The 27253-nt window shown below is 41.8% G+C and overlaps 1 protein-coding gene across 4 annotated transcripts; it reads right to left on the bottom strand.

Annotated features, from left to right (window-relative positions):
- Window positions 1-398: 398 nt before the first annotated feature.
- LANCL1 (LanC like glutathione S-transferase 1) lies at window positions 399-26317 on the bottom strand. Of its 4 annotated transcripts, none has more exons than XM_084892808.1 (10): window positions 26265-26317; window positions 25872-25968; window positions 22367-22484; window positions 12492-12699; window positions 9679-9814; window positions 8989-9135; window positions 6233-6415; window positions 4804-4980; window positions 4280-4352; window positions 399-3692 (listed from the first exon to the last, which is right to left on the bottom strand). In XM_084892808.1, exons 2-10 carry the CDS (start codon window positions 25950-25952, stop codon window positions 3616-3618), a joined length of 1200 nt encoding a protein of 399 aa, XP_084748934.1. In that variant the 5' UTR covers window positions 25953-25968; window positions 26265-26317; the 3' UTR covers window positions 399-3615. The 4 variants fall into 4 exon arrangements, with proteins under 4 accessions (XP_084748934.1, XP_084748933.1, XP_084748932.1 ...); XM_084892807.1 differs by having other exon boundaries at window positions 26191-26284; XM_084892806.1 differs by lacking the exon at window positions 26265-26317 and adding an exon at window positions 26179-26262.
- Window positions 26318-27253: the final 936 nt, after the last annotated feature.

The following is a 27253-nucleotide window of genomic DNA, read 5'->3' on the forward strand; positions in this document are numbered from 1 at the left end:
CAGAACTCCTTCCTTTCCATCCTCTGCACAGACAGTTTATAATTATGCCTCAAGTCATCGTCTCTATTCCAAGTTCCTTTTAGAGCTGTCATCAGGGAAATCAATTTCTAGAATTATGCCTTTAGTTATTAGCCACAGGGTGGATTCTCGTATGTATAATGCACTGCCCTGCTTGAAGCTAGTTGATTCCTAATTCTATAATGATCAGATTTAAAAATATTTTCCTCTAATACATTTCTATTTTCAGAAAGTACTGCCAATCTTGTTTCACCCAACAATGAAGAAAAAGTCAGGAAGAAACTGCAGGGGGTGAGAGTATAGAGAAAAAGCCATCATTTACCACCGAAGGTCAATATTCTTATGTAGAAACCAAATCAAACAAGAAGTTCAAGACGATATATAGTCCTAATAAAATTTTATTGAGAACCAGTAAGTCAAATCCTTTACATAACATAGATATACATATGATCCCAGCCCTTCCCAATAAATGGCAATGCAACATTGGGTGGGTTCCCTGAATATCCCAAACAGTTTTATACCTATAAGGGGGGAGGGGGGAGGGAACAGTTCTACAGCTTAGCAATATAGAAAGGCGTGCTTTGACCTATTTAGGGGGAGCAGAAGTGGAATTAATTCAGTATGAATAACAGAGGACTACAAAGGAATAGATGAACATGTTGTATTTAAAAGTCAGCTAGTAGAAAGCAGGGCATCACAAGACTAGACACAAATTAGCCTGAGGACTTGGGAGCAAAGGATCTCCATCCATAGAACTACAAGAGAAAGCAGCAACAAGGAGAGAAAAGAGCCTTCGATCCATTTTTACCCAATGCTCTAACTACCATGAAGGCTTTTGACGCCAAATAATTGGAACTGACATCAGAGATGAAAAGGGAGCCGAATGACTCTAAGGATTAGAGACAGACAACCTGGAGGAGACCAAAGCCCAATGGGACTGATGAAGATAGTTATGATAATGTTAGCATTTTTTCCATGATGAAAAGTTAACTACTGCCATTTTCATCGCTACAGGAACAAACACAGGCAGGCCGAATGAACGCTGTGCGGCACGCTGTCCTGGCTATACACCCAGTCTTTTCATGGAGATGAGGCACACTATTGGATTTTCCGGGAGGCAAGTTTTGGGAAGGTTTTTTTTGTTTTTGTTTTTTTTCATTTTTGACCCAAAAGAAAAACATATGTGTGAAAAATGATACAACAGAAATACAACTGAAATGATGACTATTCCTTTTAAAATTAAGAAAGCTAGTGTAAAGTTTCTTTCAATTTCTACCATGGTCTTAGTTTATATTTATAGCCTTTGCCGAAGTTAAAATCCTATCAAACTGTCTCAGCTCTTATGCATAAAAATTAAAACAATGACACAAACATAAAGTCCTGCCAGTTTTGTAAGTCCTAAAAAGAAAAAAGAAAAAAGGGTACCTGAATTGTGTTTCTATTGATGAATTTGATAATGGATGACAGTAGCCAGATTGTAATTCAAATATTAATAAGAATCTTATTCAAAACATTCTTTTCCCTGCCTTGAAGTCTTCCTGGGGTTAAATTGATTAATTTAAATTGACTAAGATGTTTGGAGAAGCACTGTGATCAAGTCTGCTAGGAGAAATTGTGTTTTGTTCTTGTTCCTTTAGTTAGTAACTGTAATTGCTAAAAGTACAGGCACAGTAGATGAAGATAGTTCACTAAACCAAGTGGGTTTTGTTCCTTCCAGCTAGACACCCGCTGAAGCAAAGGAGCTTTCCCGTGGATGCTGACTCCACCGCTGAACCGCTCCTGGGAAGGCAGAGCTTGCACATGGCTCTCAGCAGCACTTGAGAAACGCAGGAGGCACGAGGCTGTCCCCGAATAGCACAAGTCACAGAGGACAAGTGAATCCTAGGACTTTAGTGGGCTGCTGTTTAGATCCTGTCGCCATCTGCCTTTAAAGCAGGGGTGGGGAACCTCTGGCCCATGTATGGCCTGTGATATCATTTGGTCTGGCCCTGCCAAGGCATTAGGGGTGAGTTAATAAAATATTTGACCAAATATAGCAGGCTAATTTTTAAGTTGATAATTCTTTATGGCCAGCAAATGATGTTACAAATATCCAAATGGCCCTTGGCAGAAAAAAGGTTCCCCACCCCTGTTTAAAGCTTAGAAAATTTCCAATAATATTAGCTATTTTGATGCTTCATGGAAAACAATAGGGGACTGCAGGAATCAACACACTCATTGGGGTTTTGGCTCAAACTTCCAATAAGAAATAGCATGTTTTTATGACTCAGAAAACTGTGAGATAGGCACATTTAAAAATTTTAGACCCTGTTTTTTTTAAGTTGCAAAATGTTCTAAAATTAGTCAAAACATTGAGCAAATAAGACAAGCTTGAGAAAAGCAGCAATGGAAGGAGGAGGAGAAGCTGATGAGTCAAAACATTTGTACAGACATGAAACACCAGGGATTCTGCATCTACTATATAAATACCTTAATCCGAGGGCTCAGAAATTGATGAATGTAAAGCCTAACATATGCAAAAAGGCAGGATCCATTTGTTCTAAGCATGATCACTGGATTTATATCAGAAGCTTAGTGTTTTGTTTTTTCAAACTAATGGCTATACATACAGCACCACTCCCTCCTTCTAAATAGAATTAGACTGTTTTACTACTTGGTGAAAAGACCCACGTCCAGATAGGTTGCTAGGAGGGGAAACGTGGCTCACATCAGCCAGCCAGCACGAGAGCTAAGTCACTGCCACGCAAGTGACACACAAGCCAAAGTTTGGAAGGCCAATGGGACAGGGTGGACTCAAGTCCTCAGCTACGACATATTCACAGCCTGAACACCGGTTTCCTGATCTTATACTAATTCTAAAGAACAAGTAAATTTAAACAGTTACAAACTGCACTAGCTTATTTTAGAAAAACAACACACAATAAACTCTTATCAGCTTATCTAGAACTAACCTTCAAAGCAGAATTTTCACGACTAGAGCCTGGATGCTCTCCTAACCAAAAGGGGCCCATGGCAAAGTCTGCTGACCTCGAGTTTAAATAAGCATTGGGAATTTAAAAATGGCATGTAGGTCCCGAGAGCAGTTTTTGTCCTGGAAGCACAGAGTGATATTTTTGTTCCCTTTCATAATCAGCCACATAGAGAAAAGCAAAGTCATAAACTGTCCTGTTGGAGAAAAAATACTAAAGAGCAGAGGTAGAGGGCAATGTCTAACAATAATCATAAATTTACCTGTTATCTACATTCATTTCTCTTAACCATTTTTAGAGCAGTAACAGACAATCATATTCATAAGCTTAAATAAGAGCAAGACTTCCTCCAAGTTATAAAATATATATACATATATGCCCTCAAAATATTGTACATACCACCCAGCTTCTTTTTGGAAAAAGTGAAATTAAAGTTAAAGGACTTCCTTGGATATTTCAAAATAAAAATAAACGGTATAAAAGGGAAATGAACTAAAGACAAATTCTGGGGGGAAAAATCTACTAAACCAAGGAAAGTTTGACTGTTTCATTGGAAAGCACTGATAGCATGTAGCTCAGGTCTGATACACAGAAAGGGTCATGCATGAGTTGCGGGCAGGCTGTCCTTTTAGAGCTCAAATGCAGGAAAGCGGGCTTTGGAGGGCACGAGGAGGTCAGCCAGGAAGTAGATGGTCCCGGCCATCCCTGAGGGAGAGAGAGGGGAAAAGTTAATATACCGAATGACTCCATTTCAGAGAGTGGCTTCATTTTGCAGCACCAATATTACTATATTAATGGCGATGATTGAAATGAGGTGGGCATCTGTCTATATTTACATTCCTTGCAGTTCAATATCAGAGGAGTCAGCAGTGAGGTGTTCAGCCGCTTCATCCAGTGGAAGACAGGAGCGGGGGTGGAGCCAGACAAGTTCAAGGCACAGCCCTGCCACTTGCTATGTGAGCAACGAGCGTCACCTACCTGTCCTCACACCTGTGATGTGAGGATAATGTCTGTACGCTTTTGCTGAGATTTATGACGACATCTGCATAATGCCTAGCTCGTGCCTGGCTCCATAATGGTAGTCACCATTATGGCTATTAGTGTGAGGTCTGTGCTAGTCCACTGCTCACCGATTTTTAATACTGAGCTGGTGTACTAGGAAATAAGGAAGTGGTTTAAGAGATGATTATAAAATTAACTTGTTGATAAAAACTCCGATTTAAATATATTAACTAGCAAGCAGAGCAGTGGACTCGGACATCATAAGGCAAGTGAGTCACGTGGGAAAATACCTTCAAAGAGGGAGAAGGGGGTGTCCGGCGTCCTGCATCCATGGTCTCCGTAATCTAAGCACCACTCGGCAAACTGAAAAGGAGACCGAGTTAAATTACTGCTGTGATTTCTTCCAGAGACCCCCCTCCAGTTGATAGACGCTGTCCATAGGAATTATTCTAAAAATTAAAACACTCTCTTCAAGGCAGGGAAAGGAGTTAATGCAGAGAAATGCATGGCCTGGAAGAGTATGAAACATGAAGGGAACTTAATGAGCTATCTGAGCCGTACATCTCCAAGGTTCACATAGAAGAAAGGAAGGAATGAAACCACCCTTCTTTCTTTTTCTCTCAGAAATGCTATTGAATAGAATTATGTTCGTTTAAAAGAAAGATAATTCCACTGAATGGTTCTGAAGGTTTTTCTTAAATAATTGTGTGCCCCACAGAAATGATTTAACAAATGAATGGATTAAATCAGATTAGCTAGAAACCTTTCTTCAGCCTCTGGGAGAGGTGCTTTCCTTTGTGGCTCTGGGTCCTACCTTGCAGGCCCGGTACAGGTACTTGGCATCCTGCGTGAGGTTGTACAGTGCCAGGAAGGCGTAGGCATTGCCTGCAGTGCCATGGCACAGCCCATACCCCTTCTTCAGCAGCCCGTGCTGCCAGATCACATCAGCACACTGATAGGCGTCGTTGAGATACTGTTCCTCTTTGAATACCTGCAGGGTCAGGGACATGGTTTTATTTTAAAGGAAACAAAATTCTATTAGTACTCCTCTATAGGAAAGAAGGGGAGATGGAGGAAGGAGGGAGGGAAGTGGCTTGGCAAGAAACAATAAAGGGTTAGAGGTACAGAGATGTAGTACATCAGTGGGGACAAATTACAAAACCGCTAGCTTTAAAAAAAAATAACCGGGCATGCATGACCTTGTTTGCATGGTCTAAGTTTTAAGTGTGTGTGTGTGTGTGTGTGTGTGTGTGTGTGTTATTGGTGAAGTAGCCTCATTTTACTTGAAACTTGCTGTTATCATTAGTCACTTCCCAAAGAACACATGCTCCCTTCCTCGGTAACAGTGATGCCCTTAACAGGAAATTTCTTTACATTCTGAAGGAGAAACTGCGCACATAAAGTTGATTACAAAACTGATTTGGCTATAAAACACTGCACTTGGTCAATCTTTTGTGGACGCCTATATCTTAATCTAAGACTTGAGGAATATTCTGATTAGACATTTTAAGTATCTCATTGCAAACTAAGTGATCTTAAACATAAAGGCAGTTTTAAAAGATTTTCCAAGTTTCTGAAAGTAAAATTTGATATACTAAAGCTTATTTAGATTATGAAATACCTGTCTGTGGATTTGTAATTTATAATGTTTTCAATGTTCATGGATGCACGCTCTAGTTTAGATCAGAAGTTCACTCTACTGCATGGCTGACCACGGTTCCGCTGTAGGCAGACACCACATTTTGTCCATCCGTCTGCTGACGGGCACTTGGAATGATTTCCACCTTTTGGCTGTTGTGAATAATGCTGCTGAGGAACGTGGCATGCCAGTGTGTTTGGATCCTTGATTTTAAACACATAGGAGTGGAATTGCTGGATCGTATGTTAAGTCTAAGCTGAATTTTTTGAGGAACTACCATTCTCCATTCCCACCAGCTACGTGTGAGGAGGATTCGTTCTATTTTTCTCTCATCGAGTTCCTGGGAACTCATCACGGCTCTGCAACTGAGGCTACAATCTTGGCTCCTCTAGCTGTCAGGGAAGCAGACTCCTGCGCCGTGAAACAGTGTCTGCTCTGGTGCAGACAGACACTGTGAGAACGGTTATAATCCCCTTAGCAAACAGCGAGTCTGACAAGTGATGTATCTATTGCTCCTTTAAGGATTACGCATAACATTAATTTTAAATTTTAGAGTTTTATGCTATATTTTCCAGTGTATTCCTGGGAGGAGAAATTCACACACCTTGTGGGCCTGGATGAGCATGTAGATGACCCCGGGGGCGCCGTGGCACCAGTGGACCAGCAGGTCCCGAGAGTCGCCCACGCAAGGAGGGTAATTGCCGGAGGGGAACTTCAGCTGGCAGACGTAGTTTACACTGGGCTTGACCAAGCTGTGCAGCATGGCATTGCTCACTTGAAGGCTGGGCTAAGAGTGAGAAAGGGAATTATTAGTTCTGCTGAAGCAAACAGATCTTCCTGAGCCCCAGGAATGAGTTTTAAGCCATAAAGAAAACATGACCAGAAGGAATTGGAAGTCGTTAAGAAATTTTGGATTCCATCCAATTATTTTGTCTACTGGAACACATTAAACTAGGCTATCGGTTAACTCTTTGGCCTTACGTCCATATTATTTCTCAATTTTTGTTATCTACATACATATAATATGTAGTTGAGAGAGTGTTAAGGAAAGTTTTAATTCCTCCAGCATACATTAAAGCCCAGAAAGAGATCCACAAACAAAGACGAACTTTCATTATTACATTTAGATGTTTCCAATGGAAAAGGGTTCGAACAAGTTAGGAGACCAGGAATCTAGATTCCAAACTGCTGTGTGACTCTAGGCGAGCCTGCTAGTGGTTCTCCACCCACAGGGGAGAATCACTGCTGTAGAACCTAAGACCATCGGAAAAACACAGATATTTACATTATGATTCATTAACAGTACAAAATTACAGTTATGTAGCAACGAAAATAGTTTTATGGTTGGGGGTCACCACCACATGAGGAACTGTATTAAAGGGTCACAGCATTAGAAAGGTTGAGAACCACTGCTCTAGACCAAGCCTTTCTGCGAAGCCTTTGGGACTGATACTTATACAGGATGATTTTGATACAACAATGTACAGATTTATAGGACACACTGAAACAGAGCATAAGAGCCTCCATTTTTGATAGACTTTTAGTTTCTCTTTCTGATTCAAAGCACTGCTCACTTCTTTAAATTACAAATTCCAAGTGTTGTCTTTGCCAGGCAGGGGTGAATTTGTGGGGATGAGGGGGGCAGTGGCGTGAAGCACAGGCAGGAGGCTGTGGTGGCAGGGAATTAGGCCACACAGATGACAAGGCTTTCAGACACTGAACGTGCACTGAGCTCCTTAGGAACATGTAGATTCACTTGATCGAAAGAATATTATTCAAGTTAAATTTAAAATGCTAGTGTAGAATGAGTGGATTCTCCTCAAATTTTCAGGAATTATCCAAAATGCCCAAAACATATATTGCTTTATGCTGATACATAGGAACCTCCTGGAATGAACTTTTATAGGACCAAAAATGAAATAATTTAAAATAGATAACAGTCTGCCAAAGGAAAACTCAGTAGCTGGCTTTCCAGATTTCTCACTACAGAGCAAAGAAAGAAGAGGGTCAGAAGCTCCTGATGATCTACTTCAATGAAAGGTCATGTGACTGTTTAGTCACTGAAACGTGTGACTCAACTCACCTCGAAACTTCAGAAGACATGAACTCTTCTTTCCTGAAAACTTTAAGAGTTATATTTATTTTTTGGAAATAGAGCACTAGTGAGGGGATTTATCAGAAAATAAAGGAATTTAAGTCTAAACTGTCAAAATCCCTAATTATAAAATTCTTAATTGAGAAGTGTAGAATAAATACAATAGTTGGTCTCTTATTGCCACTAACCATCGAAGTGGGACTTTGCATTTAAAAGCAATAATAACCTTGAGTTTTCCAGCATCATTGTCATTGTGTAGTGACGGGGAGAAGGCAGGTCTGACATTGATTTTGCATTATTATAGCCAGCTACTCAACCAGTTAGTAGTATGTATGTCTAAGCATTCATGTTGAACATATTGATGAAACACTTCTCCTTATGCCACACTGTGCTTTGGGAAGGTGAGGAGGACACTTCTGCTACCATTAAAAATCAATTTTCTATTGCCATAAACTCTTATTCACAAGTGCCAATTTATCCTTAAAGAGAGCTAAGTGAGCCCAGGAATGACGCTCCCATGACAAGTCCCTTCTGACCTCCCCCTCCGATTATGCTGCTGCAGTGAATTCTATTTGTCCTTAGTCTATGTGACTTTGGCTGATGTCCCACAGCAGTGTTTGATCTAAAGAACGGTGAGCATAGCCTCCTCAGCTTTTTCTCAGGTAGGTTACACAAAACCCACTGGAAAGGCCTTGCTGTCTAAGTGAGCCTTAAGCAACACATGCTCATTTGTTTTCTACTGATTTTGGCCTAACTCCTGGAATTTGTTTCAATGGGTTGTGCCTTACAATGTGATATAAGAAGAATCGGTCAAAACACTTTAGTCTAGACAAATGGACCTAGGCAAGTATGGTCATCCACAAAGCAAACATCATCTCAAGGCACGGTGCCTTTTATATTTATTCACTTGAAATGCACCTTGGCAAATATTATTCTTCTTGGTTTAGGCCCGTGGTCGGCAAATTGGCCCCTTGAGTGTGGCTCTTCCACAAAATATCATGGCCCGGGCGAGTCTATTTTGAAGAAGTGGCGCTAAATGAAGTTTAAGTTTAAAAAATGAGGCTCTCAAAAGAAATTTCAATCGTTGTACTGTTCATATTTGGCTCTGTTGACTAACGAGTTTGCCGACCACTGGTATAGGCCAGGTAATTACAAGGAGAGTGCTATAGGAGTCGACAGAATGAAAACTGGAGCTGGAGCGCCTGTCTCCTGGCCTTGACAGTCGCGTCAGGAAGCACACGTTAGGTGTCACCACCAACCCTCACCTGCATCAGGAAGTAGTAGATTCCTGCCAGGCCGTGAGCAGCCCCCACATAATATTCTTGGTACCACTCGTACATCAGTGGGGTCTTGGCTGTGAAGTTTCTCTTTCTAGCTAGGTTTTCTCCAGATGTTAAGACCGTTTCACAAACCTACAGAGAAAAAAAGCAACCAAAATAATGGGAGAATTAAAGTAAAAACCCTGCTGGTGGAGGTCAGACCTGTGTGAATAGATTAGATCCTGGGAAGTGAATGGATACCAACTTAGGCCATGGAAGGGCAGTTAATTCATCACTCAGAGCAGGTGTGACTGTATTCTGTCGGATAGGGGAGGGTATGGAAGATCTTGAACTCTTTTCACTGCAGCTTACAAGGATTCACTTGTCAAAGGAATGCGTGACTCCTCCGGCACCAAAGGAGGCACTGCACCGGAAGGTGAAACTCCCTCTTCTTGGAAAGGGCCTCTGAACTCTCACGTGGCCCGACTTCTTACTGAGTCTCTCTCCCCAGGTTTCCAACAGAACTCAACATGTAGCTGTTAGTTTGTTTGTTTTTTATCACGCCCAACATCCAGAGTTCAAGATACACCTACCAGCTACTTGGGAGGTCTTAATTGGAGAAATAAAGTCAACTGTTTAGGTAGAAGGTAAGTGGAATCCTAAAAAGAGACTCCAAAAAGCACAAAAACCCGGTACCTGCTGAATGTGGCGCTGAGGAATCTTTTCTGTCCCAAAGTGCCTATTCACAAAGAGAAGAGCATAGATGTAGCCCACTCGTCCATAGAGCAATTCGTTTGGAGCATGGGGGTCGACCGTATTTAGGTGAATTAGCCTGGAAGAAAAACACAGGCTTGAGATAATTCGAAAGGAATTAGGTAGCGGTACATACCAAAAATGGTACCTTTAAAAAACACACATTTATATTTTAAAAGCTTTTAACATACAGTTATAGTTAATATAATATGTATGTTATTTTACATTAATAATAGTGGGCTGGGCCAGAGCTCCATGGTAGTCAGGTTTCAAAGATTAACCCGAAACTGAATTCCTTTTCTTCCGTTCACATGGAACTGTCAAACCAGATACTCAGAGGAAATAGCACGGGAGGAGGGCCGAGGCCCCCTGGAGCCTCCGTGGCTCCTCACTGGAGGCACGCTGAGACCAGCCGGGGTCAGAGCGGCAAAGACCTGCTGGCTGGTCGGGGATTTTGCCTGGAGAAAGAACTAAGTCAACTTCTATTTCTGTAAAATGAAATGTACAAGCGAAGGAAAAAATCAATGACTTCCCCTCCCAACACCTCCCACCACTTCCACAGGCCTGTGGTCTGACAAGAGGAGCACGCAATTTGAAGTGAAGAAGACATGTTTTAATAACCAGAATGAGATGATTCTAGTGACTAAAAGGGGGAAACAGTTATGAAACAGACTCAGAAAAAGTTATGAAAGGGTCCTTAAGTGAACTTATTCCTCAGCAAGAAAGGGGTTTGAAAAGTATGGCTGCTTACAGTTATTGACAAAGTTAAATGTTCCCGTATTATGTCTCAACAAATGGGTGTATTTCAATCAAACTGTTCAAATATGCAAATAATGGCTCACGCACTTTTTTAATTCTATATGAATACAGGCATTAAACTCAGTGGGATGAATAGTGGTTATCTTAGATACAGAGACACAGTGGCAAGAGATTGCTTTTGATTTTCTTGTAATTCCTTGACTTTGTTTTTTTCTAATGTCAACATGGTCATCTGGAAGGTAGAATTAGGGGACATTTTGTTTTCTACTTCAGTATCATCATACACACACACTCCTAATATTTAAAGAATTTAAAAACATTTAATAAAAATTCTTTTTTTAAATGTCTTAACTGGCAGCTTAGTAACATTGAGATCTTAAGAAAATAAAATCTGTTTATTAGATATGAATTCACCTGTTGTAGAAAACAGAATAAATGTGTCAGAGTCTTGATAAGAATTTATCAGGTTTTTATGTAACTGTATCAAATTGTATAGAGTTTGGATATAATAAAGCGCTTTTGATTTACTTTGCAAAGGAGATTAAAAATCTATTAAAAAAGAGAAATTACCATGAAATTTTTAACCGATCACTGCATTATGGAAGTTATTCAGAACAATTATTGCATTAACCCCAATGATGTTTTCACCTAAATAAAATATGTTTGAACCACTAATTAGAAAATAGTTTTACTTGCCATCATTGCATCACCACTAGGTGGCAATATATAATTAGCATTCCAATTATTTTGTAGCCAAACTCTTTTGCATTTGGCAAGTTCAAAGTAGGTAGCAAATACCTTATAAATCTTTTAAAATAAAGTATTGCCACCAGAGTATCTTCTTAAAACAATACTTTATAGTTTAGGGTAATAAAGTAAGTATTCCATTCTTCTCCGGTTTTGAATTCACATCATTAAAATTCATTAGTTGTGTCTGATCATTATTAAAGGTAGGACTTTTATAGTAAACAGAATAAATGTGTCAGAGTCTTGATAAGAATTTATCATCCAAGTTGTCAGAAGTTAGAGAAGAAGGAAGAGAAATAGGCAGAGCACAGGATTTTTAGAGCAGTGAAACTACTATGATTGATACTATAATGATGGAAACATGTCATTATACATTTATCCAACCCATAGAACATACAACACCAAGATGGAACTGTGATGTAAACTGTGGTCTTCAGTGTTATGCTGTGTCAGTGTGGGTTCATCGATAGTAAGGGCACCTCTCTGGGGGGAATGCTGATGATGGGGAGGCTGTGCATGCGTGGGGCAGGCGGCATTGGGGAATTTATATACCTTTCTCTCAATTTTGCTGTGAATTGAAAACTACTCTAAAGAGTAAAGTCTATTAGACAACTACACAAAACAATAAGACCTTCGCTGGAAATGTGTGCCTGTCAGCGTGCTCAGTGGGAACCTGTCATGCGTGCAGAGTTGCATGGCAGTCAGATTTCTTAGCAGAATTCTGAAAGTGTCCATTAAACTCTAGTAAGGCAATAATTATAAATTATTAGTACAAAAGTTTGGTAATTCTTCATAATTCACAACCTTCCTTGGGCTGCCCTGACTTATATTAAAAACAAAAGGCTGGATTTACATATCTTTTGTCCTTAAAAAAGGCAATTTTGCATCGGTTTGTATATCCTTAGGAGGCCTTTCTCAACCCACCACAGGAAGTGAACTGCATTTTTTACAAGTATTGATCTTGGATAGTACCTTGGGTTAGTAATCATATAAGTAGGCTTTTGATCATTATTGTTACTGAAACTGATGTTTGACCTGGAATGTGTCAGTGTTATTATATTCTGCAATAAAATAGGGATAATGGTTGCTCCTTAACTATAACATAAGAAACATGTAAGAATTGATCAAATGACAGTACTAAGCTTTGTTGCTGAGAGGAAAGTAAAATTCACTAAAATGTTCTTTTATAACACGTAGAATTAATGCATAACAACAGGTAGATACCAATCCGTTAAAAGAACCATGATTACCGGGTGATGCAATCATCTGCCTGCTTCTCATTGTTCATCTTGTAGTACACCACAGCGGCCACCGCCAGCGGGCCCGCGTCCCCACACAGGAAGGTGATGGAGCGCTTGGACAGACAGTTGAGACTTTGCTTCACGTAGCTGTGTGCCATCTGGAGGTAGGCAGGGTCCCCGAACACTTCATAGAGATGTAGGTAAAGCACAGCAATGCCTGAAAAGCGAAAGGAACACAATGTCAAAGTGAGAAAAGGGCAGCTGGCTGCATTATTTGGTGTGCTGCCTCCTCAGCAGTGCTGATTTTGACAAGCTGTAATAAATATGTAAACTGCCCGGGTGTTCAGACGACCTTAGTTCTAGACTCAGCTTTATTACCAAGCAGCCCTAAGAAGCACACAGCAAACACTTCAGTGTTCTAAGTTTCCTCATCATCATAACTCTAAATAATAGGAACTCTAGGACTCTCTAAGAACTCTAAGTCGAAGTTTATTACGTATTAATCTTTGTTGCACTCTAGCTATTGTATTAATGTACTCTTGATGGTTAAATGATAGGTTATCAAAACTATGGTTCCAAATAAACAGTCCCTTATTTATTTAACAAATAATAATTTACTTAATAATAAACAAGAAATGTTTGTTCATGTGAGCTAAAGAAACTCGAAGACTAGGGAATGAAAATTCAATTTCTCTTATAGATATAAGATTTTTTTTTTTTTTTCATGAGAAGGTGGTAATCAAATTTCCTACCCAAGTATCATTCCAGGCAGGGGTTATAAGAAAACTAAGTGAATTGAGAAATGAATTAAGTTCCTCTGTATTTTTTTCTCTCAGTTGAGAAACCAGCTTCTTTAGGAACTATGTTGTAAAAGCTGCCAATGACTTCAGCTTTGGGCCTTAATTGGCTGCCTGTCCCAGTCTGGAAGCCTGTGTGTAATTGAGCTGTTGTCTGTATGTCCCTGTCCCAACACCTGTCACAGCAGAGGCCTCCCTCCGAAGGCTCCTGTCTCAGGGCAGACTCAGAGATGGGGCGCAGGGAGCGTGCCTTCCGCATTTCTAGAAACTCATTGTTCTCCTCAAAGTACATTTTCCATCTCATTTACCATTTTTAAAAGATAGAGAGCCTCTGTTTAAATCTAAATTAATAGAGCCAATCTCTCCACAAATTTTCAATGCAGTAAAAATGCAGTCTGCAAAATTACTTTTCACTGTACTGAGACAATTTTAAATTTAGGTAGTTTTCTCATTTTGCATGGGTAATCTCCAAAGCTTTGTGCTACAGACAATTCAATTTCACATGTATATTAAGACCAAATTTTCATTTCCTGCCAAAGTTAATAACATTGTCTGCTCTTTCAAAGTGGCTTGGCATTAGTAATTCCACAAGCCGAGATGATCAGATGTACCAATGCTTAAGGTTTATAGATGTAAGTGTGCAAAACCCCATATATGGGTAAGAAAAGAAATCTCCTTTTCACAAATGATCAATGTCAAGAGCTTCTTCTCGAATTAGGTTCTTAATGGGCTTCATCTCATCCACACCAGGCATCTGCAGGCAATCTGTTTAAATTGTTACCCTTTCATTCTGCCCTCCTATTCCCGCCGCTGCCTGAACTCCCTTTAATTAAGTTATGTAAGCGCCAAAGCCAGCTAATGACATGACTGAGATCTGAGAAAATAAAAAGTGATTAAATACAAGCCCAATGATTGCTTTCCTTTACAGACCTTTCTCTCATTATCAACAATTCCTCTTGGCCTAAGTATTTAACAAACAAAGCCCGTGAAGTTTTGCAACCGTAAAGTTTGCTATATTTCTCATGAAAAGAGGGTAATCACTTCTCAAGTCTCACAATATTTCATTTAAATAAAAAATATATATATATATTTTTCTTTCTGCCAACAGAGAGGGCCTCTGGGATTTCAGGTTCTATTTCTCTCCTCATTCTGGGCCTCAGTGTCCGCTTATTAAGCAATCTCATCCAGGTTGCAATTTACGGTGTCTACCTTCCTTGTCACAAAACACCTAAGGATGAAAAGGGATTCAAGTGAGGGGGTGCTGAGGCCTATTAGAAAAATGTATGGGACAAGCTTATTATACTCAGTCTAGATCAGAAAAATTAGATAAAATGCCTAAGTCAAAGACAATGCTTCATCAATATTTTATACCCAGATGCCCTAATTTAATCCTGGTTGTGTAGCTGAGTTGATTAGAGCATCGTCTTGATAGGCCAACTTTGTGGGTTTGATCCTGGTCAGGGCACATATAAGAAGCAACCAATCAGTGGATAAATAAGTGCAACAACAAATTAATGTTTCTCTCTCTCAAATCAATAAATACATTTAAAAAAAATTAAAACAAACAGAAAATAATGGAGGAACTACCAGTGGCCAAATGTCTTAAATCTGATTCTTACAATTTTCCAACCACTGACAATATTCATGTAGGAAAAACTCATCCAGTCCTTCTATATGCTCATGGTTCTGGAATCAGCCTCGGCTTTAAAGCACTCTTTTCTAATGAAATTTATCAAAACACAGTATGTTCTTTATGGAAGAAATTAAATAGTACTGCCTGGCTTACTATACATATGCAGTCTCATGCCCCACTCTACTCCTGTCTCCTAGAGGCAATCACTTTCAATAATATTAGTCATTTCCTCTAACACCTGCCTCCATATTTCTAATAATAATATGCTTATGTGCCTATCACATCATTTCTCTGTATCAAACATTTTGACTCACAATCCATTTTGAAAGATGAGACCATGATAGAGACTGCTAAGTGGCCCCCCCAAAATGTACCTCCCTTTTCCTTCAACAATGATGCCCTGAACTCTAGCTAGGCACTAACAGTCTTCTTTGCAGCTTGGTATGGCCGTGTGACTAAGTTCTGACCAAATGAGACATAGCGGGAGTAACGGGGGTGATTTCAGACAATGTTCTTGCCATTTCCTTCCTCCTGGCTGGAATACGCCTGTTATGGTGTACATAGCTAGAGCGGCCATGTTAGACTGGAGTAGCAGTTCTGTGATGAGGATGGGAAAGCACCAATACCAAAGAAGCTTAAGTCCTGAAGGACTGGGAGCTGTCCTGGGCCACCTATATACAAAAGCCACTGTTACTTCAGGTGTATCCCCACACGCTGGTCAGCCTTACGCTAAAGAACAGAGCTCTTTTTGAAGCCGGAGAGTGAGGCAGAAGGTAAACCACATAGTCTCTCCGGAAGGTAAAATCAATGGAACCTGGTGGGGAATGCCTGAGAGGGAGATATCCAAGTAGACAGGTCGAGCAGGCAGCTGGATACATGAGCTTAGAGTTCAGGAATGAGGTTGGACAAATGTCCTCCAAATGTGAGGGGAATGTGTTGACCCAGCGCAGCCGGAGTACGAGACTCATTGATCCAATGCAGTGCGAATTGTGTTTGATTGAACAACGAAAAGAAAAACTGTGCTTCTCTCCTCCTTTGTGGTCTTGAGAGGCCACAAGAAACCCAGACATTCATTATTTTGATCTTAGGCTCCTGGAACCATTTGGTTGCTCAGAACTGTGGCGTCCAACATGCTCACCTTTACAGAAACTTCATGAAAAGTAAACAACATTTAAAATTCTTTGTTTCAGTCACAGTAACCACATATCAAATGCTCAAAAGCCCTGTGGCTAGTGGCTGCCTGTGTGCAGCGAAGTAACCTTTCCATCCCCAGGGAAGGTCTGAGCACGGCACTGCGCTGAACAGAGGAGATGCTATTCTGCAGGAGAAGCTCAGGAGCCTGGCACTGCCTCACAGTCCCTCCGAGAAACCTCTTCTCTGGGACATGTTGACAACAACTTGAAAGAAAACAATATGTACAGTGAAGACCTAATAAAGTTTTGCGCTAATAGAAAACCATTCTGGAATTCAGTATGGAAATGACCTAGATTTTTCTCTTCTGTTTCCTTCTGTAGCTACTTCTCTGGGAAGGGAGGGTAAACTGCTTAGGGACACTTCTAAATCTGCAATTTCCTCACTCAGCTATTTACTCCAGTAGGACTATAAATATAGCCAGCTGTTGAGAAGTAATTAATACTAAGCCTTTCAATTTCTGAGGGATCATTAGTTCCATTCATCTTGACCAATCAAGACCTGGTACTCTCAAACGTACATAGAAATGATAAAAAAACAACTCCACAGATGTAAATACTTCTCTGTAATTGACATTTCAGAGATTATTCAGAGACTAAATGAGTAGACGTTATTCATTTATCTGCAATCAGTCCACACTGATGTACAGATCTTTGCCATGGTACTTAAGCTCTGTAAGGTATTTCCTTACAGGCCAGGGGCTTTTCAAGACCCTCTTCATGGACTCTGGTAGGAGAAATCATGTTCAGGCTACACAGCTGCTGGAGTTACTAGAGGTGCTAGCTAACACCCAGTAAAGGGTCACTACAGTTTGAGTGACATGAAGGCACTAACTCCCTATAGGAGGAGTGATGGGTTTTTATAAGTTTCAAATGAATGGTTCACTAGTCAAAACTTTAAATGTTCATTAATTTCTATGTTTTTACTTATTTTCAGATTTATGAAAATATAAATGAAATTTCCTCTGATTAACCCCATACAATATGATCATCTGTGCTATTTCAGGTTAGTACTTTATAATGTGTTATTTTATAACTGTTTCTCAATTTTGTGTGTTTGAGAGCATGCGTTTCCATTTCTTGGACAAAATTATAGCTGTCATACCCAGTCGCTGTAGTTACCGGGCATAGCGATCGTTATGTGGACACTGCTAGCTGGTCAAATATCCCAGTACTTTTATTTATTATTTTTTTATTTTTTAAAATATATTATTGATTTTTTTCAGAGAGGAAGAGAGATAGAGTTAGAAACATTGATGAGAGAGAGACATCGATCAGCTGCCTCTTACACATACCCTACTGGGGATGTGCCCACAACCAATGTACATGCCCTTGACTGGAATCGAACCTGGGACCCTTCAGTCTGCAGGCTGACACTCTATCCATTGATGCACACTGGTTTTGGCCTCCCAGTACTTTTAATACGGGCAATCTGGAGGAAACTAGTTGGGTGTCCACAGCCTTAACTTCATGTTGCTCCAAAGAAAGGAGTGGACTGGAAGTTAAAGATGGTAAGCGAGCACTCTGAAGATGTGTCTTCTTTTCTCCTGAACCTATTTGCAGAGTTGACTGTCCAATAAGGAGAGGTTAAAAAAATAAAAAGCCCTGGCCGGTGTGACTCAGTTGGTTGAATGTAGTCCCATGTACTTAGAACTCGCTGGTTTGAATCCTGGTAAAGGGGCATGCATGATGCAGCTGATAGATGTTTCTCTCTCTCCCTCTCCCTCCCTCTCTCTCTCTCTCTCTCTCTCTCTCTCTCTCTCTCTCTCCCCCTCCCTCCTTCCTTCCCTCCCTCCCTCTCTCCCCTTCCCCCCTTCCTTTCTAATATCAATTAAAATGTTTTTTTTTAAAAGAAGTCATGCTTTCCTCCTCCTCTCAGTGCCCTGCAGTGCACTGCTTCATAACTGCCAAATGAGGAAGCGCTCCTAGTCTTTTACTCAGACTGCCGTGACTGATAAGTCCTTCAGTGCGGTACTGGTGAAGAGCAGGAGCTCAGGGCCCTGGCTGGGTAGTTAGCTGGTTAGTGTTGCTCTGATGTGTGCGCTAAGATTGCAGGGAAAGAGATGTGATCAACCAATATAAGAACTGCAGTGAATTCCCATCCTTTCCCCATTCCACCTAGTTTTAAGGTACTGTTTGTATAGTTTGTATAAGTGGTAGCAAGAATTGTAATGTATCATTCACCCATCCATTCAACATGTATTTATTAAGCGCCAACTACGGGCCTAGCCCATTGTGTTAAGTCTGAAGTAACTAGAATGAAAATGACAAGACACAGCCCGTCTCTGGTCTGTAAAAATCTAATTGCTTAGATATGTCTTCGTTCTTTCCTTCCTGCCATTTCTTCTAGTCCTGCTCTCTGTGCCTCACCCAAGCACACTGGTGGTATGCTACCCTTACACTTGTTTCAGCCTTGTGTCTTAGCAGTTTAAGATAACATCCACACCATAGTATGTGCAGGCAGAAAGAGAGCAGGCGACACTCCCGGTGCACTTATCGAACTAGAGGTCGCTGTGAAGGGCTCTAAGAACCCAGTGCAAATCCACACCCTGGGTCCCTCCTTCTTGTCCTCCCAGCTCCTGCTGGGAGTCACAGGGGCTTCTCCTGAAGGTGAAGGACACTTGTTCAGGGCTCAGCTTACACACTGAAATGCTGGCTCTGATGAAGAGCGACTTAAAAGGAGATCAAATTGCACAGAAAAGACACCTGGCCAGAGCGATTCCTTTCAAATAAGCCTGCTATCGGCAGAGACGAAGACCACATGCTAAAGCTGTAGCTCAAAGCTGTACATTTGGCAGATCAGAGGAACAGCATCTCAAAATACTTTAATGACTTACATTTAGAGCGCAAGTTAATATGACTCCTGGGATCATGATGCATATCCTCTTATTTAAAATGCTATCTAATACTTGAAAAGAGGAACTATACGCCAATCTCAGCCTCATTAACACTGCGAGTTGGTTACAGAAGATTCGGTCATGTCTTTTAGAACCGAATCCTCTGGAGCCTTGTGCATTTTCCCCTCCAAGTGTGAGTTGATTATCATTTCTCTTAGGAATCATCACAGCTAAGAGAGAGAAAAATGAAATTAAATGAAGGCTAGCACTTTCCCTCATTCTCTCTTAGAGACACGAGTGAGATCAGCCATCCCTTGGGTTTACTTAACCTTTTTACCAAGTTACCTGCAAGGAAAGACATCTTTTATTCTCAATGTTTATTTCTAACACAAGAATATTTCATCTACCCATTTAACCCTACAATAACAACTCCTCACCAGGGTTTTGTGCTTTCTATTCTGTAAGGAACTTTAAAGCCTTCACCCCTTCGGACCTACAATCGAGCTGGAACAAAGCCAGGGCAGCCTCAGGCAGGGGGTTACGCTCTGGAGTGATTCCCACAGACCCTGGACACCACCTCGGACCACTCCGTAGCTGGTCATCAGGCGTGACCTGCAGGGGCCTCCCTGCCTGCTAGGTTTCTGCACTGTCTGCTGTGATGTGCACAGATATACCATAGAATAGTTCTTGATGAGGCACCCAGAGAATCTAAATGCTTCCCTTGCTCCCAAAACTGGGAGCATGTACTATAAAGAACTCCTGATAATCTACCAGAAAAGGAGTAAGGCTAAAAATGAACAAAATGTTTACTGCTGGCATATGTCATATAAAAATATCATGATGTTGCCGAAACCGGTTTGGCTCAGTGGTAGAGCGTCGGTCTGTGGACTGAAAGGTCCCAGGTTCGATTCCCGTCAGGGGCATGCGCCTTGGTTGCCGGCATATCCCCGGTAGGGGGTGTGCAAGAAGCAGCTGATGGATGTTTCTTTCTCATTGATGTTTCTAACTCTCTATCCCTCTCTCTTCCTCTCTATAAAAAAATCAATAAAATATATTTTAAAAAAATATCATGATGAGTTACAGTTCAATGTACAAATTTTATAAAGGAGGCTTTTGGTGATCAGAACTAAAGATGTTTATTGCAAGTTTGATTTCAGACTTGGGTGATATTTCACGTAAGATCCTCAGTAAGCCTTTTCAAATACTAGCAATTACAAGGAAAAGCTCCCGTTTTGGCCCAGTTAATTTTCTATCCAAAAACCTTGCTAATATGTTAATTCAGGATTAGGAAGGAAAACACGGTCTATTGAACCACAATGGAGATCTCATTTTTCCAGCTGCAAATGCCCACAATTCTTCCAGGGTTTACTTTATGTCTGATCCCTAATAACTTTCTCCTACAGACTTTTAAATAGTAAGTATGCTTGTCTGTCTAACAAGCTATTTCCAAATTCCTTTCTTTCCAAATTCCTATAATGTTTTATCAGGGCTTTTCTATAACACTTAAAAATTGACTGGTCATTAGCCACTTCCAAAAAGTGTGTACACTTGAGTATCATTGTGTTGTGATTGCTTAAATTACTTCATATGAGAGCTTATATGTAGATCTTCACTAATAAAGTGCTGTAAACTCAAATGTAAAAGTGGAGTAAACACACACACACACACACACACACTCTCATTTGCATTCTCTCTGTATACACCTCTCTTGGTAAACAGCAGGAGCTCTGAAGCCAGGCTTGCTGGGCTTAATCCTCGCTTTATCACTCACTGGTTTTGTAACTATGAACAGATATTCAGTCTTGCTCTGCTTCACTTTTCTCATCTGTGAAATGGGGCTATGAATAGTATCCATGCCATGGAGTTCTTCTGAGACTTAAGTTAGTTAATTAACGTAAAGCACTTAGATGGTGCCTGGCCTGTAACGTTAGTTATTGGCATACATGTTCACACTCTCTGGCTTCTGTCATTCAAATGTCAATCCTAGTAACATTTTGTTAACAAGAATCGTATTTTAATCTTTACTCTTGTCCTTCAACATTCAAATGATCACAAACTGCATATTGATGATCCTCATTCCTTTGGGAACCTAAATTTATTCATTATATTTTATTATTAAAGTACTAAATTCTTGTTTTTGAATATTAATGTAGAATAATCATTTGTTAATGCTCAACCACTGCATTATACTTGCCCTGTTTTGTAAATCCTCATAATTTAAAATGCATAGTAGTGTTTATTAATGAGATTAACTACCAATTACAGTATATCTACAACACAACAGATACTGAATAAATGACAACTGTTATAACCTCCATTTTGAAGCAATACTTTCATTTTATTCTCATCTTAACATTTTTTTGCGTTAGGTTTCTAAAATAAAAATCATAAAGCAAAACAGTAAGAGGAAGGAGGGCCGATGAATCCCTCTTATTTTATAAGATACTAGAGGCTCGGTGCATGAAATTCGTGCATTTGGCGGGGGGAGGTCCCTTAGCCGGGGCTGCGGCCTCTCAGTCTGGGAGCCCTTGGGGGATGTCCTGCTGCCGTGAGCCCAGGACCTACCTGGCTAAGCAGTGCTCCCCCTATGGGAGCGCACTGACCCCGAGGGGGGGGGGGGGCAGCTCCTACATCGAGTGTCTGACCCTGGTGGTCCATGAGCATACAGTAGTTCCACCGTTGGGTCATTTTGCATATTAGTCTTTTATTATATAGGATGACCTTCAATGTCCCTGAAAGATTACATACATGGTATATGAATAATGGAAATGGTGAGTCATAGAACTGTGCTTTCTTCAAGAATATACAACAGTCTTTCTGTTTCTCCACATTGTGGACTAATTGCAGTTCTTCAACTTTCCTGCTTTGGTTTCTCTCTCTTACCTTTTGTCACCTATGTGCCATTCCTTCCCAAATTTTCTCCAACCTCTCAATGATGGGTAAATCCATGAAAGCAAACCAAGAAGCCAAGACTATATGGAAGGATTTGTCCACGGAATCTATGCTTTACCCTGTGTTTTGTATGGCTCCCTGTTATGTGGCAATTTTTATGAAAGCGCTTCTGAACATGTTTTAGTTGCTGTAGATAAATTCTCCTTACCTCCACTTCACACACTGTATTGTGGGCCTCCTCCCACTGAAATTGCATCTCCAAATTAACCATGTAATGCTGAACATCAATTTTTCTCTTCACAAGTTCAGCAGCCACCTGCTTTTGTGGTAGGCCTGAATTCCAGGAATGTGCATACCCTTTCCTAAGTTCAGAGCACTGTGAAGACCACAGGATACCAAGGCCCGCTGAGAGCACAGCGGCCATTCATATGCAGATGCCGGAAGCTCTTAGGGGCACTGAGTCTGACTGCTCTACAAAGGTAATGCTTTGGCTTCCTCTTGCAATGCGTACACCAGCTCAGTCAGCACTTCATACCTGTCCAGCCAGTGTAAGCGGTGCCATCCCGACGGTCTGCTGACTTCAGGCCCCTCTCCATTTGCTGCAGAAGCTCTCGAATCTTATTGTTCAAGCGCTGTGAGAACTCAGGAGTCAGCTGTAGATATGAAGAGGAAAACAAACATCAAAATAAATGGGCACCTGACTTCTTGGACTATAGCTATCAAAATAGGACGGCACTTTATTTCCACTGAGGCCACATTTTCCTGCCTGGGAGAACTGGACAATTACAGCAGGTCAGCATTCAATGTTATTTCATTAGAACAATTTGCAGGTGGATTGAAGCTCACTAAGGGTGAGGCTTTGGGGTTAGTGACATCCATATGAAGACAGACCCACAGATGCTGGGCAAACCGTGAGAACCACATGATCATTATGTCATTTGTCCTAAATACAACAGAAAAGTATTTAAAAAGTTCTGTATACACTGAGTCATGAAATATCTTAAAAGGTCACTTTAATAATTTAAGGACTCTAATTCCTAGACTTGTATTTCACAAAGCAGTCAGATTTCCAAACAATACTGGGGAACATTACAAGGTACATTTTATTTCATCATGTAAGAGCTGTAAAAACAAACCTAACTACTACCTGTTGGCATCATAATCTCTTTTTCTAAAGAGGACGTAGTGAAAAAAGGCTATATAGAATCTATACTAATAAAAGCCTTGGGGGTGATCAGGCCAGCAGTGGAGGGCAGTTGGGGGTGATCAGGCAGGGGAGCAGTTAGGAGGCGATAAGGAGGCAGGCAGGTGAGTGGTTAGGAGCCAGCGGTCCCAGATTGTAATGGGGATGTCAAACTGCCGGTTTAGGCCCTATCCCTGTGGCCAAAACCAGCAGTCGGATATCCCCCGAGGGTCTGAGATTGGAGAGAGTGCAGGCTGGGCTGAGGGACACACCTCCTGTGCATGAATTTTGTGCACCGGGCCACTAGTTATTAATAATAAGATATTAAGTTTTACTTCTGAAGATCATCTCTGTTAAGGCAAATCAGACTATCAACCACCTCTGGATTATTTATTCCGAAGCACCTCGATGATTCCTTATTTCACACTGAAGAAACCACATTGTGTGAAGGACACACTCCCATTACTTAACAATTTCTGCCAAGAGGTTAAGATTTCCATAAGTCTTGAAAACACATTTAGTAAGATAAAATAGACTTCAATATCAATATGAAAGCTCTATAAATCTCCACTAGATAGAAGAGTGTGTCTACAGGAGAACATGTCATCTTCTGATCATGGATAATTGATCATCTTTCTTGGCCTTACTTTAAAGGACCACGAATAACAAGAATGCCTCACGAAGGGAAGTTACTTTCTATCTGGCACATAACCGCTCTTAATAAAGGTGCCCTACCTGCCTGAGGATACTGATTACTTGGGGCAGACCACAAAATTATTCAAACTCTAGCAATATTTGAAGAGTCTCTAAAAGCCCCTCCCCCCATTTTTCTGATAGATGCCGGAAGACAGAGCAGTTCCTTATTAACGTGAATGTTAACAAAATGAGGGGAACGGATCTCCAGGATCTCATCCTTGGTGTTCATGTTAAACCCTTTTAGAACCCGTATGCTAGTTTCTTTCAGGGATGTCCAAAAACCATGTGCTATGTAATAAATTACATTGCTATCTTTGAACCTGAGTTTAACTTTATTATTTTTTTCTCCCTTAGAAACAAGGGAGAAAAAGCACATAATTTATAAGTAGCCTAAGTAGTGAGGTGCATGTTCCTGAAGGCTGGTGTCATTAGGTATTTCCTCCAGTCTTCTCTTTGCCAAGTTGTCATGAAGCAGCATGTCTTCCTCCAACAAGACAAGACGAGTGCTTCAGCTTCAGGATCTGCAGAGCCAGGCAGAACGCAGGGCCAAATTGCCCAAAGGACACTATCTACCTCATATAATTACATGATAATTATAAGCAGCTTTGTTTGGGCAGCTCGGTTTTGGTCTTAAAAGAATCAGGTTGCCGTAGCTGGTTTGCTCAGTGGATAGAGTATTGGCCTGTAGACTGAAGGGTCCCAGGTTTGATGCCCAGGTTTTGGGCTCGATACCCAGTGGGGGACATGCAAGAGGCAGCCAATCAATAATTCTCTCTCATCATTGATGTTTCTTTCTCTCCCTCTTCTTTCCTCTCTGAAATCAATTATATATCCTATACCTTCTAAACTACACCTCCTGTCCATCTGTGACCTCCCTCCTCCCAGCATCGCTGGCCCAAGTTTATCTACACGGATGAGTGCTTTAAGGAACAAAGTGACAAAGCCACATACAGTTAACTTGACAGATATGACAAACCTAAGGCCATTATACCACATGTGAAATGCTCTCAAATGACTGAGTTTAGAAGAAAGAAACTGGTAAACATTTTAAAAAATTGTGTGCACTTATCCAATCTAACTCCCTCTTAAGATTTCTCAACTAGGTTTTTTTTTTGTTTGTTTGTTTTTGTTTTTTTTAAATATATATTTTACTGATATTTTACAGAGAGAAAGAGAGAGGGATAGAGAGTTAGAAACATCAATCAGCTGCCTCTACTGGGGATGTGCCCGCAACCGCAATAGAATCTGGGACCTTTCAGTCCGCAGGCCGATGCTCTATCCACTGAGCCAAGCCAGTTTCGGCTAGGTATTCTTAAAGAGAATTCCATTCTCTCGTAACAACTGTTTCATCAAAAAGAGAAACCACAGGCCGCTGGTATCCCATATCCAGGCTCTCTCTGCACCGTCCTTTGTGAACTGCAAACCAATGTAACTTACTGGTATGTGTCAGCTGCGGGCATGTCCTATACTGAGGGGAAATGGTACGAAGAATGTCAGGCCCAGGTCCCACATTTGTCCTGGCACTTTCCGTGGGAAGATGTCTTTACCACACCTTCCAGTGTCAGCACCACCCTGCCACTACTTCAATTAACGGGGCGCTTGTGGAACACCGCCAGGATGTGCACCTCACTTGAAAAAGCAAATAAAAAAAGATCAAAAATAACAAGGCACACTGCATGTCCGCCTGTTTTTTAGAATGCAAAATAGTAATGACTGAGGTTACTTCAATAATGTTAACGATTCCTTATAGATATTCAACATGTTAGGGCTCAAATTGTGTGTGTGTGTGTGTGTGTGTGTGTGTGTGTGTGTGTTTTATTGATTTCTTACAGAGAGGAAGAGAGAGGGATAGAGAGCCAGAAACATCGATGAGAGAGAATCATCGACCAGCTGCCTCCTGCACACCCCCTACAGGGGATGTGCCCGCAACCAAGGTACATGCCCCTGACCGGAATCGAACCCGGGACCCTTCAGTCCGCAGACCGATGCTCTATCCACTGAGCCACACCGGTTTCGGCTCAGACTGTGTGATTTAACATGCATGTTGTTACCTAAGCTCTGTTTCACGTGGCCCCCACCGCACTGTGTGTGTTAAGGGTGCGCATGCCCTGCAGGCCCCCGGAGCTCCCCCCCGGGGACGGCGCGGGCGGGGCGGACTCACCCGGCCGGCGGGGTCGAAGTAGCCTTCGGCCAGGGACTTGTTGTAGTCGGCGAAGGGGTTCGGGAAGGCCCGCTGCGCCATGGCGCCGGCAGCCAGCCTGCGGGGCGGGGGAGAGCCCGGCGTGAGGGGCGGGGGGCGCGGGCGCGGCGGCCCGGGTCCGAGCCTCACCCCCCGGCCCGGCCCCGCGAACCAGCCCGGCCTCCCGGGCCCGAGGAGGGGCCGCCCGGCCGCCGCGGCCGCCAGCGCCCCGCACCCACCGCGAAGCAGGGGCCCCGTCCTGCACCCCGTCCGGCTCCCCGTCCGGCACCCCGGCCCGCGCCCCGGCCCGCCGCCGCGATGGGGTAACGGCCACGCCGGTCCCGGAGCCCCGCCCCGGGCGGCCCGGCCTCTCACCCGCGGCCGCGGACCGTAACCGACGCGGCGGTCACCGCGCACTTCCGCCCCGAGGGGCCAATCAGAGCCTCCGTCCCGCCGGAGGCCCGCCCCCTGCTTGCTATCAGTTCCTTAAAGAGACAGGAGGCTGATTTCTAAAGGAGGAGGAGGGATCATTTATTTCATTTCTGGGGAGTTTAATGTGCAACTGGGCCCGATGTTTCCTACCTCTGTTCTCTCTTGGTTTTTTCTTTTTGTTTTTTTTACTTTTAGGAAAACTAATTCAAGTCCAAATAACTCATAAGGAATTAAAAAAAGAAATCTGGAGAAGAAAAAAGACCTTATTGAGAAATAAACATTCATATTCCTACTCCTAGGACTGAATAAAATTGGAGAGAATAATGCCTCTCTAGAGATTTTCCAAACTTTTCTTTCTTTTCTTCTCTCTCTCTCTCTCTCTCTCTCTCTCTCTCTCTCTCTTTGTTAAAGCAAAAATAAGATAAAAAACCGCCATCACTACTATTAACATTAAGGACAAAAATCAAGGTGTTTTGAAGGGCCAGAATGTCAGCAGTCCCCTAGGGACAAGGTAATTGATAAAAACGTCAGGGAAATACATGAAAACTTCAGCCTGACCCTTAGCCTACATTGGACTATAATACTGTATACTCAAGCCCCTGAAAAAGAAAGAAAGAAAGGAAAGAAACAAAATTCAACAGGGCAGAACATCCACAGCATTCAATCTCAATGGTCAGTAGTCTCCATTATCTGAAAAATCACTCTTTCGTTTAAACTCACGTCTCACCTGGCCTGTGCTAGGCCCATTCTGCTGCTCAGAGGATTTTGGAGTTCCGTTGAAAAGTCAGAAGGATTCCCTCTTTGTTCCTCTTTCTCCCTCCTGTTTCAGGGAAGGGCCCTAGCCCCAGCCCCCACACTGATGAAGCTCAGTGCCCCCACCCCCACTGTGGCACTAGCTTGTCCCTCTGTGGCTGCCATTACAATCTACCTCC

The sequence above is a fragment of the Pipistrellus hanaki genome (genome assembly GCF_964339955.1).
Source record: "Pipistrellus hanaki genome assembly, chromosome: 8".
Classification (NCBI taxonomy): domain Eukaryota; kingdom Metazoa; phylum Chordata; class Mammalia; order Chiroptera; family Vespertilionidae; genus Pipistrellus; species Pipistrellus hanaki.